This window comes from Phascolarctos cinereus, unplaced genomic scaffold, assembly GCF_003287225.1.
Source record: "Phascolarctos cinereus isolate Bilbo 61053 unplaced genomic scaffold, phaCin_HiC Scaffold_4;HRSCAF=312, whole genome shotgun sequence".
NCBI lineage: Eukaryota > Metazoa > Chordata > Mammalia > Diprotodontia > Phascolarctidae > Phascolarctos > Phascolarctos cinereus.
This window is the reverse complement of record NW_027555847.1, coordinates 127,901,559-127,918,841: the sequence shown is the minus strand read 5'-3', so window position 1 is coordinate 127,918,841 and position 17,283 is coordinate 127,901,559. Positions and strand designations below refer to the sequence as shown.

The following is a 17,283-nucleotide window of genomic DNA, read 5'->3' as shown; positions in this document are numbered from 1 at the left end:
GCACATAAATAAGAAGGTTCTTCCCTCTCCATGTCTTTTCACTGGCTATATCTCATGTCTGAAATGCATATCCTCCTCATCTCAGCCTCTAAAAATCCTAAGTTTTCTCCAGAGGTCAACTCAAGCACCATCTTCTACTTCTTTTATCTACCCTTTCCTAAACTCCTGGATGCTAGTGCCTTCCCCCAAACCTATGCTGCGTCTACTCATATAGGCATCTGTTTCTCACTCTCTGCCCCTCTCCCTCTGGGCTAACCTGCAGTACCTCCTGTCTCTGTCCTACCAGCATCTAGCATGGTGCCTAGAATGTGGCAGGTGCTTACTAAATGTTTACCGATTCCTCAGTTGACTGGAAAAATCTATTTGCCTAAAAGACTGCCAAGAGACAGGGAGTGAGAACTTTGCCTATATCGACCTACTAAAGTGTGATGCCACAAAAAGCAGCAGATGAAATGGATTCCTCCATTAGCGCTTTCAGTTCTTTTTTATGATGCCACATTCATCTTAGGGCCCTCTGCTCTCCTGGCAAAACCTTACCTTTTTGATGTCAGTGATGATGCTGTAGCCATCAATGAAGGCATCTCCAAAGGTAATTGTGTCTTCTCCAGTCAGCATTTTGAAGGTGGTGGTTTTCCCAGCCCCATTGAAACCAAGCAGTCCAAAGCACTCCCCTTTCTGGACTGTGAGGGAGACTCTATCCACAGCTAGGAAGGGCACCTTCTGGCTGTACACCTAAGATGCACCCAACAGAGAACCCACAGATTGAGGAACCACTGCCTGGCATTATGAAAATTGGGGCTGCAGATTCTTAAGAAATAAACACAAGCTCCACCTCCTAGCAACGTAGTACAAGTGCCGTTCCCCTTCATCCCAAGTTACTACTCTTCAGATGTATAAAGACAACACACATATATTTTAGAGACCAGCTGCTCCAAGTTAATGACATATCTGATATGCTGTACAGTTGGGAAGGACCAGGACAACAATGACCATAATCTGGCCTTACCTTTGTCAGTTCCTTAATAACCAGTGGGGTATTCAGCATCAACTCTGGTAGGGATTCTAAGACTTTCTTTTTCTCATCTTCTACATCTTGGTCTTTTGGAATCACTGATGATTGGATATGCGTCTGTGCCTGGGTTCCAGAGACAAGGATTAAAATGTAAATACCTTGAAGATGTCTGGCTCAATTGCGGTCAGAGTGGGGTTAGAAAAGCAGGATCTGAGGGGCAATAGGGATGTGTTAGGTCTTCAGAAATATTAAAAAAAAATAAGTGTTTTCTGGAGAAGACTTTTCAGGAACTTCTTAGCCCTCCCTCAGATTATACATATACACACACACACACACACACACACACACACACACACACATATATACACACACATATATATACACACATACATATACATATATATACACACACATGTATATGTATGTATACGTATATATATACATATATGTATGTATATGCACATAAATGTGCATACACATATAATCTGCTGCTTTCCAGAAGGACAAAGCGACATCAGAAACTAGGCTCAATCATGATCATGAAATTGAGGAAATAACTCATGTTCAATTGCAAATGTATTGAGAAAATTTTAGAAAAGAAACAGAATGGTACATTTGTAAGAACAAAACCCCAGGAGTAATCAGCTAAATAAAGGGCATTTTCAGTTCATGACCAGTTAAAGGACAGAGAAGATCATAAACAATTTTGACTATGTAACACTGAAAAGTTTTTGCACAAGCAGAATAAACGCAGTTAAAATTAGAAAGGAAACTATTAACTAGGAAAAATATTTGCAGCAATAAAACAATTTGCAGCAGATACAACAAGGTCTGATATCTAAGATATATATGAAATTGATTCAAATATTCCCCTGATAGGTATTCTTCCAACAGATAAATGGCCAAAGGATATAAAGATGTAAGCTTCTCATGAAAAAAAATCCAAGCTATCAACAGGCACATGGAAAGATGCTTCAAGTCTCTAATAGAGAAATGCAAATTGAAGCAGTTCTGAGGTTCCATGCCATTTGGATCAGACAGACTGGCAAAGGTGACAAAAAAGGAAAAAGACCATCATTGGAGGAACGCCAAAGAGAGAAGCTCATTAGTGCACTGTGAATTTATCTAGCCATCCTGGAAATCAGTCTAAAACTATTCCCAAGAAGTCACTGAATTATGCACATGCTTTGACCCAAAAATACTACTAGTGGGCTTATACCCCAAGGAGATCAAAGAAAGAAGAAAAATACCCAACAGTACAAAAATGGTAATATCAGCTTTTGGTTGTAGCACAGAACTGGAAACAAAGAGGATGCCTATCACTTGGGGAATGGCTGAACAAATTATGGCATATAAAAGCAATGGAATAGTATTATACCATAAGAAATGACAAAAAGGACCGTTTTGGAGAATTTGGAAAGTCTTACATGATCTGATACGAGTGAAATGAGTAGAACCAGGTATTACTAATAACAATGTTACAAAAAAAGACCATTTTGAAATAAATGAGAACTCTGATCAATGCAAAGAGCAACCATTACTCCAGTGGACTGATGCTATTCACTTTCTGACAGAAGGATAATGGAATCAAGGTGTAGAATGAGATACACATTTTTGGACATGGCAAAATTGTGGATTTGTTTTGCTTGACTATGTATATTGGTATCATGGATTATGTATTTCTTTTTTTCTTGGGGAGAGAAGAGTTTAAAACATTATTATTATTTTTTTAAAGAAAGACTAGTTTTCTTAGCAATTGGAAGTCTTGGTCTCAGGAAGAAGGCTGAATCCATAAGTGAAAGAAAAGACCTCCTCTTCTGTTGGGCTTATAGATGACAATGGGAAATAAAGATTCTGTTGTGGTGACTTGATTTTGTGAAACTCTATGGGGTTTGTTGATAAATTTTGTTTGGACACATCATATAAAACCCCAGTGCACTCAAAACTGAATTTCCCAGCATACATTATCTCTGAAAACAGGTAAGCAAAACAGCATAAAAATTAATTGTGACTGATAGTACCTGCAAACTTCAGCTTTCTCAGTTATCCATTTGTTAAAAGAAAGACTGAATGTGTGCCTTCTAAGTTAACACCAATATTAGCCAACATTTTTGATGAATACTGTTGCCAGGTAAAGTAGTCTCTATTTATAACAGTGCAGTAATTGCACATGGTTTTCTTTTGGTTCTGCTTTGGTCATTTTGCATAACTTCATTCCCACATTTTTTCTGGATTCTACATATTCATTACTTTTTATTATCCCTGCATTCTTATATCACCATTTGTTTAGTCATTTCCAAATTGTTGGGCTCACTGCTTGTTTCCATTTTTTTGCTGTTTCCAATATCACTACTACACATTATAATATTGGTACAATGTACAGTGTTTACATATACTATAATATTTTTATACAGATAGAACCTTTCTTATTTTCAATAACTTCCTTGAGATATAAACCCAATAGTGAGATTGCTAAATAGAATGTAAATAATTTTGTAACTTTTCTTGTGATATGGACCTAGAGTTTGGAAGAGCCAAGGGTAAGGTATATATCTAGGATACATACCTAGGATAGATCTAAGAATCGTCCACAAAGAGATGATAAAAGAGGGATAAGGTCAGAGCCTAGGGAAACAGGGGGTGGGACACAGATGATGATCTTGCAAAGCAGAATGAAGAGTAATCAGAGAGGAGTAGAAGCAGGAGAGAAAAGCAGCATGAAAACTTAGGGATGACTAAATATCCAGGAAGAAGGGATCAACGGTGTCAAAAATTGCAGAGAAGTAAAGCAGAATGTGAGCTGAAGAAGTCCCATTGGATTGAACAGTTAAGGCATTTTTGGTAAATTTATAGAAAGTAGTTTCAGATGAGTGGAAGCAGATGTAAACCAGCTGGAAGTGTGAAGAGGAAGTGATTAAATTCAGATAAGGAAGGTGCCAAACCTTTCTGAGAATGTGACTTTGAAAGGGAGAAAGAATTCAAGATAGTCAAGGGAACACCAGAGCACATGTGAATGAGTAAGCTTATTGCTCAAAGGGATGAGACAGATTACTTTCTTTTCTGACAGCTTCTAAGGCATAGAGGTTCATTTATCTGGTCTGCTGGAAATTGCATCAGTTTTTCTGGAATAGCACTTTGCTGAAATTTAAAAATAGTATCTTGTGTATCACTCCCTGGTCCTGCAGATAGCCTATGGATTTAAAATAGTATTATCATGGAAAATGGAGTTTAAAATCATGTCCCTGGCCAACCTTATTTTCAGATTGCAGAAGTTATACCATGTTCATGGCTATAGGGATAAACTTATGGTGTGCTGGCTAAATCTGATTCAAATTTATTTTTTCTCTTCAGGAAAGATGGCTAGATTTATCTCCTTTATCCAGTTTAAAGCTGAATAGAAGTGAAATCTCACATGGTTATTTTACTCACCCAATTCTGTGTCCTGAAGATGTTACTGAAGAAGGTTCTCAGTCTCCAAAGGAGGTTAGTCTCAATGAAGAATAGGAGAATGAGGAAAACAAAGCCAGAAACAGCCATAGAAGTCATGTATTTCCCAATCCCAGGAGCTTTCCATGCAAAGAAATTCTCTTGGTATTTAATATCTGGAGATGATAAAAGGATATGTGTTCACTTTAAAACCCTGGGGTGCTATGGCTTCTTTCTTCCCTTTTACTTACTGTGGAAAGACCTCCCTGTCACTCCCTTCTGATTACCCCAAAAGGGACCCATGTGTCTTTGAGAGGCCCGGGAAGGCCACATCATTCTTCCCACAATTTGGCTAATGCAGCTTCCTACTAACCTTAGGTTCCCTACCCTGTAGCAAACTCAGTGTGGCCATGCCATGAAAAGTTTGGGGAAGAGGTAAATGTTTAGAGAAAGGCCTCAACCTACCTGAACTGCAGCCAATGTTAACTAGGTTCCTGGGAAGGGAAGAAGCCCTGTGTTTCCTTTCCCTCTTCTCCACCATTACACTACTGGTCTCATTCATATCAAACTGCCTTCTGCTCTGCTGCTTCCAGGTATCCTAAAGTTATAAGTCTGAATTACAGATTTTCCACTGTGTTTATACGGAGCCCAAAACTATCATCACTTTATTTATGAATTACCGATACACTAGAAACTAGAATTTAGGGATACTCCAGAGGTGGGTCTCCAGGTCTCTTGGGGACATGGCTTAGGGGTGTGGGTCCAGAATACAGTCAGCTCAATGCCCAAATGCAGCCAAGCAGTCCCAAGCAACAAGGGTTGACTAACATTTTTAATCTCTTTCCTTCCTCCTATTTCTCTAGGACGTTCATAATACATCATATTCTCTACCTCAACTCTGAGCTATGGAAGGTACCAGGGAACCCATTATGGCTTGAGAACACAATGTTGTCCTAGTAGCAAGAAAAAAGAGAGACCTTCGGAAGACTATCTAGACCAAAAACTCTCAAATTACAAATGAGGAAACTGAGGTCCAGAGAGAGGTAATGATTTGTCCAAGGTGACACAGTAAGTGGCAAAAAAAGTCTTCTGACTCCATATCTGGTGCTCTATCCACTATACTATTCTGCTTTTCTTAGCACCCCTTGGGTTTGGGAAAGAAATATATTGTCCTGGAGCAGCTCCGTTTATGTGCCACTGACTACCTTGAATTTTCCCAGGTCATCTCTCAAAACCTCCAAGTACTTTATAGAGATTCTTCCACGTTTGAGAAAATAACTTCTGTGTCTCCTGAGGATGCTCCAGCTCTCTTTGTTCCAAGGAAGATTATAAACTCCCCCCAGTTTATCCTCTGTCTGCTTTTAAGTATGAAAGATGATAAGAAAGGGACTGCTAAAGCAGGGGCTCAGGGAATTCAGGATACTCACTAAATTTCTTGCAGTTATGGGCTGCAATCTCAGAGGATGTGCAGTATCTCTTGGTCTCGTAGTTTTCAAAAAAGTTGCTGATAGACATCCCTAGGCTATGACTGGGCAACACCAGGAAAACCATATCCAAGGTTTTAGAGAGTTGCAACAATTTTAGCCCTGTAATGAAAATGTGATAGATTAGTTTACTGCGCAGCAAACCCCTCTTTCCCCAGGGCAGCCAAATGAGTCTAGTGCAATAACCCTGAAGCCACAGAAATTCTCTGCAAAACAATATTCCTTTCCCATCACTCCATGTGAAAACGAGAGTGTTACTCTGGGAATTTCCTCAAAATGGATTAGGGTTATCAAACCCTTCAGTTTTGTATCTTTTACTCATATGGTCAATCTGCCTTACTTCAGGCACAGAAGTCAGAAATTATCTGTGCCCTAACAGCACTAGGTACATTCCTAGTTTCCCTTGAACATTCTTCCTCAAACTAGAGAAAACAGGCTGTCAGGGAGGAAATAACAATTCCTCCAAGTACCAATCCAAAATGGTTTCCAAAGTTATGTGACTGCAGGATGGGAAAAGGGGATGATGAGGTAGCTACACCCAAGTAGCCTATTTTCCTAACTCAATGTCAGCATGTCTGATTTAGCTCTAGCGTCAGACTAAAAGATTTGTGAAAAGCAGAGACTTTCATTGATATCTCAGGAATAGTCTTCTTAATGATGGTGCCCATTCATGTGCCTCCTTCTCCTCACATGCTCATTATCTGGAGAAGGGATTACTATGTGTCTGCTAGGGGGAGGGATGGTGACAAATTCAATGTCCCCCACCTGGCATACGCAAATGCTGATGATGAGAAAGGTGGCAAGGCCCGAGAGGATGTTGAATATGCTAAGTCTGGTGTAGGCAGCTGCAGCTCCAGAAAAAAAGAAGCTCATCAGGTACATGAGGGGGATGATGGACCAACCATACAGCATTAAGATCATCAAAGCATCTGCAAGGTGGTTATCCTGGGTGAAAACTTCCACGTCAAAGGCTCTGAACACTACCTACATCACAGAGACATATTTGCAAGGGAAAGGGGGAGAAGAGGGTGACAAAAGCAAGTTAACTCATAACATCAGGAAGAAAAAACAGTAAAGTGCTGTTTCAAGTACCTTTAAAATAGATACACAACTCCTTAATCTCCCATAAAAACTGACACTTCAGCAATAAAACAGATGTGCTCATGTTCTCTTTACTAAAGGAGTCTAAGGACGACAAGTCTAAAGATGACCTTTATCCTAGTTAGAGGACGTTCCCTCTCTTCTCTTTGGAAAGAGTCAGAGGTGCTCTAACTAGTGAAGATTCCCCTAGTAACCCCAGCCTGGGACAGCTTAATGGGTACAAAAAATAGAGGAACTGAGGAAGATTACTGTTTCTGCAGACCCTGAGAAACTGAAGCAAGTTGTTTCTAATGTTGCTTCATCTGCAACCATTTCCTTGGATGGATTAGTGCCTGGGTACCAATGGCCAAAGAAGAAGCTCCAAATTAAGAAGAACCAGGAGAGGGATTTATATGATGACCACAATGAGGTAAAGGAAAACAACACTGAATAACTTTGGAATTCTCATCAACACAACGTCCAGGAGTGACATCACAGGCCTGATGGTGAGGCAAGTCTGCTACTTCATAGCAGAGAGGTGATAAACTATGGGTGCAGGCTGAGAAACACGGCCAATGTGCTGACTTGTTTAGCTTGATTATACTTGTTAGTTAGAAGGAGAAGTTCTATTTGGGGGGTAGTCATTGGAAATTAACAGCCATATTCAAAAAAAGAAAAGAACATCAAATAAAGCACTTAAAAAGGAAATAAAACCAAAAATAAATCTCCTATAATGTATGGGAGACAGGGTTTCAACCAACATATTATTCAATACTCACCAGCAGCAGGGAACAGGAGATAAGGAAGGTAAGAAGATCCCACAGCAGGGCAGAAAGCCAAAAATGAACGACATAGGCTCCACTAACAAACTGGATGTGCTTTGCCTTCATGTCTCTTTCAATGACTGCCAGGATGGAGAATGTACTGGCCAAGAAAGCCATGCTGAAGAGCAAATTAAGAGCTAGGTGAAATCCTGTGTGGCCCCTGAAGGAGACAGAATGGGAAAAGGAGAGCTTTTAGTATATCTAGTGAGAAGACAATTTCCCTTACCAGCTACACTCCAGAACATGACCTACTAACAAAAAAGTTAAAACCAGCCGGGCTCATAGAATGAAAGCCTCGGCCCTGGGTGAAACCAAGGTTCACGTACTTACTCGCTGGCTTGTTCTGTCGTGGCCTGGCCAGCACCTCGGGGCTGAGGGTAGTTGGAGACGGTAATGGAGGCACTGGGGCCAGAAAGCAGCTTGAACAGAATGTTGTCCACGATGGCCACGGCAGTGGCTGGAGAATGGTAGGCTTGGTTGTTGAACAGAGCAGTGATAACAGTCTGTTCTCCGACATCTTTGAAGGAAGCTGCCACAAGGCATCGTTCATTAAAGCCTTCACCTTCCACCGAGGCCCTAAAAATCAGGAACTCTTCCAAATCACCTTGTGTGGGGAAGCAACAGGCAATTAAATTCAATTAAATAGATATTTATTAAGCACCTACCAAACGCAAAGCCTTATGTTAAGTACTGTAGGAGATACAAAGATATGTTAGATAGAAGTTTTGCTCTCAAAGAGCTTACAAGAGTGCATATGTGTGTGTGTGTGTGTGGGTGTGTATGTGTGTGTGGAGAGGGGAGAGATGTCCTCACATGATTACAATACAAAAATACAGAATATACAAAATGTATCAAGTGCTACTAGACTTCTGAGGAAAGATACTTTTTGATGGGAGGAATTGGAGAAAGCTTCATTGAGGAGAAGGCATTTGGACTGTCTTAAAATAGCAGTAGGTTTGCAGTGAGTGATGGGGGAGAGTGGCTGGGACCAGAGGGCATTCCATTTCTAGGGAATAACACAAGCAAGGACACTGGCGCATGTGCCAATCATGAGACATGTTGGAGGGAGGAGTACAAAAAGGGGAAAAATATGAAATAATATTGTTATTGGCTGGTGGTATATTTTCTGGAGGTTATTCAATGCCAGACTAAGGCACTGAGACTTTATTTGGTAAGCAATAGGATACAGTGGCTCAGTGGACAGTGCCTGGCCTAGAGTCAGGAAGACTCTTCTTTCTGAGTTTAAATCTGGCCTCAGACACTAGCTGTGTGACTGGGCAAGTTACTTAATCCTGCTTGCCTCAATTTCCTCATCTGTAAAATGAGCTGGAGAAGGAAATGGCAAACCACTCCAGTATCTTTGCCAAGAAAACCCCAAATGGGATCACAAAGAGTCAGACGTGACTGAAATGACTCCACAACAAAAATAAGATATTATTGACATTCTGAGCAACACAGTGACGTGATTGGATGTGTATGTGAGGATCGTTAATATGGCATCAGTGTGAAGGACAGATTAGAAGGGTTATGAAACTGGAGATAAGGATACCAGTTAGAAGCCTATTATGCAGTAGTGGAGACAAGAGACAATAAGAAACTGGTCAGAGATGATGGTAATAATGGGAGTGGGAAGAAGAGGGCAGATGGGAGAGATCTTTGAAGGCAGAATAACAGAATAACAAAATGTTACTACATTGTAGGAAAGGCACTGTTAAAATGGAGAAACATCTAGATTACAGCAACCAGTATGGTCAAGAGCTTGAGTTCATGAAAAACCAGACAGTTTCATAAGTGGGTTTAAGAACTCTTATTTGAAGAAATACCTGTTGCATTTAATTGAACGATGTCAACATGAATGGAGGTAATTAGTGGCATTGTGAAGGGCTCTGACCTTAGCACTATTCTATTCAACACTTTTTATGAATAATGATAAAAATATGGAACATATGCCTATCAAAATCTGCAGCTGCACCAAAGCAATGAGAGATAGCTAGTGCTAGATGACAGAATCAGGATCCAAAATCATCTTGACAGGCTGGAACTCGAGAGATTTCATAGGAATTTAAATCTTTGGTTTTTTCTAAAGGAACTACAAAAGTGCAGGATGAGATGACCTTGCTAAATAGCAAGTCATGTGAAAAACTCACAGGTTATTACAAGCATCAACACAGATAAGAACAGGTACAGTAAATATAAGTTCCTGATGGAGTAACTGAGCAATGACAAATTTGAACATCAACCAGGAAAGGCCCCAAGACCCTGATGATCAGTTGGGGATATCTAATCGAACCTCTGTACTGAGGAGGCAAAAGCAAGCAGTTGGGTGCCTTAGGAAAGGCTGCTGAACTGTTACCTTTCAAAATGTAAAATACTTTATTTTCACTCATTGCTTTAAGTGATGCCTCATAGACACTAAATCATACCAAGGCCTCTCATCTACTTTCCCCAGTAAAAGACTAAGAGAAGAGGGTGGCATTTTGCTTTTAGCTTTTTTTTTTCATGGTTTTTAAAAATATTTTTTCTCATTTATTTTTCCATAGGAAACTTATGATTTCATATGATTCTATGAAATAGTCTATCGGTATTCTGACTGACATTGTGTTAAAGCTGTGGTTTGAGAAGCACTGGCAATTTTTACCATATTTGCTCAACTCACCCATGAACAAACTTTTTCTTGTTCAGCTCCTCCTTTACATCTGTCATAATCAGTTTGAGGTTGTTTTCATGTCATTTGCACGTCTTGATAAATCAATGCCTAAACATTTGATGCCCCCTCTGGCCCAGTTCCTGACTTCCAGATTTTAAAACCATGCCTTTACTGCTGTTTCATTCTGAAACTTCGCTTGGGGCTGGGGGCCTCCTTGCCCTGGAATACCCAACCACTTCTGCAGCCTTCTCAACCTGGAATAATTCCGTGCAAGAACCAGCCCCTTCTCTGTTGGTGATTTCCTCCTAGGGGCTTCCCCTTTGTAGAGGGGCCCAAATCAGCCTTCATTCCCCTCTTGGCTCTGTCCTTGACTTCTGAACCATGCCCCTGCACTGAATACTTTCATTTTTGTCTCTGTTGGCCCCCACTCTCACTTCCCCCATAGGATGCATGCACCTTGAGGTCAAAGACTTGTCTTTCTTTTTGTCTATATCTATAGTTCCAGAGCTTAGCACAGTGCCTGGCACATGTTGTTTGTTCTTTATTTCAAAGTGGACCAATGATCATAGGTGATGTCTTGACTTGCCTGTGAATTGGATTTAAGTGAGGCAGAGTTGTACGGAGTCATCAGCATCACTCTCTCTTCTAGTCATTGAAATCCACAGGCATGACAAAAATCAGGATGACTGGTGATTGTCTGGGATGCAGTGGATAACCTTGGCGTCTCTGGAGTCTGACCAAGCTCTGTGTGCTCCATGGCACCTGCTTCGGCCACCTTCGTGGCCAGTGGAACTCTGTTCTCATCTGCCCATTCCACCAGGGGAAGTCTTCCCATCCTTGGGGTAGACATCCCCCTAACTCACCAACAGGTTACCCTCAGCTTAGCCCACCTGCCCAGATGGTTAACTGGGGTGTGGCCACTGTGCATGCCACAGCTTCTTGGAGCTACAGGTGAAAGTGGGGTGAAGGTGGACGCTAAAGGTCGATGAGCAGCCTTGAAAAGGCTCAGCAAGTCCTGATACCAGATGCACTAGTGCTCCCTGAACACTCCATACACTCTCCTGGCACACAGTAAGCACTTACTAAAAGCCTGTTTCCAGGAAATTTTTTATGTACTTGTTTCATCTGGATAATTCCAGAGATAAGCCAGCCTTCCTTCCCTCCTTCATTCCTTCCTTTGGTTGTTATCATTAGGGGCATTTCTCTTTTTATCAGTTTTCCTTGATTCTTGTTGGAAGTGAAGATGATTTTTGTGGACTTAACCCCCTCATTTTAGAGATAAGGAAACTGAAGCCAGAAGCTGAATGACACAAGTAATTAGTGGCAGACTCAAGATTTGAACACAGGTCCCTGGATGACAAATTCAGTCCTCTTTTTACTATACTATGGAACCTTTCAATGATCATATAGTTTTTAATTTTTTTCTTTTTATGTTGAATATTTTCTGACATTAAATCATCCTATTCTAGTCATAAATTCTGCTTGGTTGTGATAAATTAAAAAATATTACATTATGTGCTATTTACAAATATTCTATTTAGTATTTTATTAATTTAGTAAATATTTATTTAGTACTTTTGCATTGGTCTATTATTGGCCTATAATTATTGGTTGATTATTTTTTCTTCCAATCATTTTAGTGTTTGGTATGGATATCAAAGCTCTTCTTGCTTCCCAAGATATAGATATGCAGCTCTTTAAAGGACTAATTTTTCCTTCTGATGTCAACCACTTGTTTTGTTAATTTTGTTCTTTCACATTTCTTAAAAATAAATAAAAATTTCTTTTAGATTCTCAAATTTATTAGCAAAGAGCTGTGCTTTTAACTTTCAAATGGTTCTTAACATCACATTCCCAAACAGCACATAAAGACAAAGTTTAGCACCTACAAATGTACATCCTTGCACAAAGGGTACAAGGTAGAGTGCAAGGGTTTTGGGCATGGAGTCAGAAGATTTGTCTCAAATCCTGGCTCTGACACTTAATAGCTGTGTGACATCTCACAGGGTGATTGTGAGGCAAGTACTTTGGAAACCTCAAACCCTACAAAAGCATGAGTTAATATTATTATCACTTTCACTTTCCTGCAATTTATCAATCTGAAGGCTGTTTATGTTCCCTGTTAATTGTAAATGATTTCTCTTCTGTGCGATGACACTGTACACATCCCAATTTTATTTCCTGGCCCCTGGCAGACAGGTCTTCGAACACTAGCAGCACTTACCCAACACCTCCCGAGGCACCTGTTTCTCAGCCTGCAGCATATCTTTAAAGCGTTCTGAAAGCTGCTGGTCCAGCTTGGAGGTTCCGTAGATGGAAAAGGGCACAACCGTCTGACCATACTGGTCCAGGGTTAGCTGCAGGATGGGGTCATCCCGAATTGCTGAAGAGTAGTTGATGGCCATGAGGGCCAATGTGATGCAAGTCAGGGGCACAAGGATCTGGGCCACCAGCATCTTCCAGTTGCGCCAGCTGTACAAGGCCTTCTTTGTGAACATGGCATAGAACTGCTGGCAGTGAAGGTAGAACTACAAGAGAGGGACGACAGACTTGGAGTTACAATGGTTAGTTAACAGAGCCAGTGGCTGACAGGTCAGTCCACTCCAAATACCTGGCCATTTAAGATTTAACTGCAGCTCAGCAGTAGAAAGAAAACACAGGGTACAGAGTATAACTCTGAAGAGAAGCCTTGCTGGGTAAGTTCTGACTTGTCTCAGCAGTTCAACCTGCTTATGTGTGTCTAAGGTATTTATTGAAAAGAAAAGAGAATAATTTCTCCTTTGAGGTCACCAGTAGGGATCTAGTAACTAGAAAAAGAGAATATCACCGAGGGGCAGCTAGGTGGCACAGTGGATAGAGCTATGGCCCTGCAGTCAGAAAGACTTGAGGTCCAATCCGGCCTTAGACACAATACTTACTAGCCAGTGTGACCCTGGGCAAGTCACTGAACCACAATTTGGGGGAGGGAGGGAGAAAGAGAGAGAGAGAGAGAGAGAGAGAGAGAGAGAGAGAGAGAGAGAGAGAGAAAGGTCACCTTATATCCATGGAATACTATAACATTTTAAAAATGTTTTTGGCATAGATTCTTCCAGAGCATCACACCTGCTCTGTGAGGTAAGCAGAATGGCTCTTACCCTCCTGATCAAAGAGGAAGACACTGGGAATCAGACAGGGTAAATGATGTTGCTCAAGGGTACAAGGCTGAGTAAGTAATGTAGCCAGAATTAGAACCCAGACCACCTGAGTTCAATGCTCCTTCCAGGACTTTTCTATAGGAGGATGAGAATGGTTAGTACCCTGGTTAATGTGTAAATAGCACTTAGAATGGGAAGAACATGCTCATCTTCAGGCTGTACCACAGAGAAGCCAACGTCTCAGATGTATTGATTATTCCAGGGCCAATACTGCTAGTATTTCCTTGGATTTGGATAGTTCAAACCAAACTGTGTCACTTATATCTATCCTGAATTTGCCAGGCTTACAGTCCCAAGTAAGAATGCTCACCCTGGTGTTAAATTTGATGGTGGTACAATCTTCCTTGATTAAGGCCCCGATGCTGTCAGTGAGATCCATTATTCCACTGAGGTTGCTATCCATGGCCCAGTCACTCGCCCGTCTCTCATGCTGGTACTGCAAGGCAGGAAGCTGGATGGCTTGGATATCCATACTTGAATCTACAAGTTTACCAACTCTGAACCAAGAGAGTACAAGTCATATTTTTAAATTATGAATGCAGATAAAATTTGGTGTGTATGAATTAAGTCAATGTGAAAAATATGAAACTAAAAAGGCTATTCAGCACTCCTGCTGAAAAAAGGGAATGAAGGAAAAAAAGGAGCAGTTTCTCAAATGATTAGTGTTGCCTTCTTTCTATGAATCCTTAATTTATATATCCAGTCACTTAACAAACATTTATTAAGTGCCTACCATATTAAGTGCATACCAGGCACTGTGCTAAGTGCTGGTTTGGATAAGAAGAAAGGCAAAGAACAGTCCCTACCCTTGAGTCTAAGGGGAGAACAACACAAATAACTACATACAAACAAGCTGCATACAGGATAAACTGGGAATAATCAACAGGGAGAATGTGGGATTAAAACTGGGACTTGAAGGAAGCAGTAGATGGAGATGAAAAGGGAGAGCATTCCAAGTGTGTAGGACAACCAGTGAAAATGCTTGGAATTAGGAGATGCAGTATCCTGCTCAAGGAATGGCAAAGAGGCTGATGTCATTGGATAAAAGACTACACGGGAGAGGAGGGGAGGGAAGGAGAGGTATAACGTGGAAGAAGAATTGAAAGTTGGAGGGAACAGCTAGGTTATGAAGGACTTCGAAAGCCAAAGAGTGGCTTTTATATTTGATCACTGGAGTTCACTGAGCATGGGAGTGGCATGGTTGGACCTGCTCTTTAGAAAAAAATTACTCTGACGACTGAGAAGAGAATGGACTGAAATGGGGAGAGACTTGTGGCAGGCAAACCAACCAACAAGCTATTGCAATAGTTCATGCATAAAAAGATGAAGACCTTCACCAAGGTGGTGGCAGCATCAGAGGAGAGAAAATGGCATATCTGAGAGATGTTACAAAGGTGAAATTAAATATAATCAACTCTAGTTCATCTTCTAGGCTATGGTCTTACATTATGAATCGCCTATTGGTCATTTTAAGCTACATGTTCCCTTGACACGTCAAACTTGACAAGTCCAAATCAGTATGAAATATCTACCCGTACCCCTAAACCTACCCCTTCTCTGAACTACCTTATTTCTACCAAGGGCACCATTATCCTTCTTGCCAGTCTCCCAGGTTCCAAACCTTAGTGTTATCTTCAACTCTCTCACTCATCCAATTAATTGCCAAACCTTTTTGTTTCTGTCTCCATAACATCCCTCACATGTCCCTTCCTTTCTACCTGTATACTGACCACTCTAGTTCCGGCCCTTGTTATGTCTCATCTGAACCGTTGCAAAAATTTCCTATTTGGTCTCCCTGGCTCAAATCTCTTTCTATTTTAATTCATCCCTCAGTTTCTAAATTGATTTTCCTAAAGTGAAAATCCATATCATCCCCCTTCTCAAAAAGGAAATAAAAAAGAATCCAATGCTTCCCTACTGTCTATAGGATCATATATAAACTTTGCTGTTTGGCATTTAAAGCTCTTCCCAGTATGGCCCCTTTCTATCCCTCTAGTCTTCTTACATAGAATGTAACACTTGAGCTCATTCTTTAAAAACAAAAATCAGGGATTCCAAAAGGCAAAGGGAGATTATTTCAGGCATGGTGGACAGCGTGTGTGAAATGGATCAGATCATTTACTCTTGTCTGGCTTCAACAAGACTTTTCTAAAGGAGACCTGGCTATTAAAAATGCATTTATTTAGTCCAAGATTTTCAGTTTCTTTTCATTCATTAATGCAGAAAACTCAGCTTCACAGTAGCAACAGGGGCTTACCCAATTTGTTCTCAATTAACATCAGAGAGTCGGCCTAATTTTATATAGTATTTAACAGTTTTTAGAGGGGCAAAGGAGTTATTTTTATTCCCATTTCACACAAATTCAAAGAGGTTAAAAGTGTCCACAGTTACTAAGTGATTAAACTGACACCAGAAGCCAGGTCTTCTGACACCTGGAGGCCAGTGTATTTTGTATTATACCTTGCTACAGATGGCTGCAATCAGTGTAAGAATCCTCCAAGTATGTTATCAAAGTGATTACTATCTGGGATAATAATTCTGGGAGAACCGAATGCCAGTTATTAAGTTATTAATTCTGCCAACTATTCACTTAGAGAAAAATCTAGACTGGGAAGACATTCTTCATGAACTTTCTTCTGGCAAAATTGTCTGAATTAAAGATTTGGCTAAGTATCTGTCATATCATAATAATATTCACAATAGTCTCTAGGGGAAAGTATACATATTTTAACCCTAGGCATCAGTATTGGACTCCCTAACTAATTTGCCTATCTATGTTCTAGAGATGGACATTTTAAAATACATTGAAGACCAATAATTCTCCCTTCAATATTTTAGCCACCGATACTTCTAAACTCTAAGTGACCATACCAGCGTTAAATACACACCTAAGGAAGACTTCTTCCATAGTGGTAACAGAAGCACCATAGCTGGCAATGCCTAGTTCTTTCTGTTTCAGTTCCAGTTCAGTAAAGAGAGTTTCAAACCTAGAAGGAGGAAGCGGATAGAAAGAAAATGACCAGTTAGGTTGTTCTTTAAAAAAGAAATCCACTGAAAAGGATAGGTATTTAAGCATATGAAATACACAAGAAATATGAGCACTTAAGTAAAATAAAACAAACTCAATTTCATTAGTTAGTATTTGTTAAATTTTTCATTATTTAGCATTCATGATCACTAATCTATTATTAATTTAATAATTATAAATTATTATGATTAATAAAACAATTATAATAAACTATAATAATTAATAATTTATTATTAATATAATGTCTTATTTATATTATTTAACATTTGTTAACATTATTTAACAATTGTTAGCCCCATTCTAAAAGGTGTATCAGCTTTAACGTAGCATTATCTATACCATCCTTTTCACTTTTCACCTTTTCTGGGTGTGTGTAACATGAATTTGTTAATTTTAACCACATGATTATTGTCAACACATATAATGGTTTTTTTCCCCTGGTTTTGATTTCTTTGCTTTGCATCACTATATATACATATTCTTGTGTTTATCTGCATTCTCATATCTATCATTTCTTTTTGTACAGTTATATTCCATTACATTTATATACTATAATTTGTTCAATCTTTCCTCATCTAAGGCAGCTAG

At 39.9% G+C, this 17,283-nt stretch overlaps 1 protein-coding gene across 1 annotated transcript in view; it reads right to left on the bottom strand.

Annotated features, from left to right (window-relative positions):
• The window catches only part of ABCA3 (ATP binding cassette subfamily A member 3), a 117,486-nt gene that overhangs the window by 14,368 nt on the left and 85,835 nt on the right, over positions 1 to 17,283 (bottom strand). Inside the window, 11 exon segments of the mRNA XM_021006534.2 lie at positions 538 to 732; positions 1,007 to 1,135; positions 4,442 to 4,614; positions 5,866 to 6,024; positions 6,688 to 6,702; positions 6,705 to 6,906; positions 7,782 to 7,986; positions 8,157 to 8,430; positions 12,698 to 13,001; positions 13,978 to 14,164; positions 16,556 to 16,654. Coding sequence (XP_020862193.1) covers positions 538 to 732; positions 1,007 to 1,135; positions 4,442 to 4,614; positions 5,866 to 6,024; positions 6,688 to 6,702; positions 6,705 to 6,906; positions 7,782 to 7,986; positions 8,157 to 8,430; positions 12,698 to 13,001; positions 13,978 to 14,164; positions 16,556 to 16,654 — 1,942 coding nt within the window.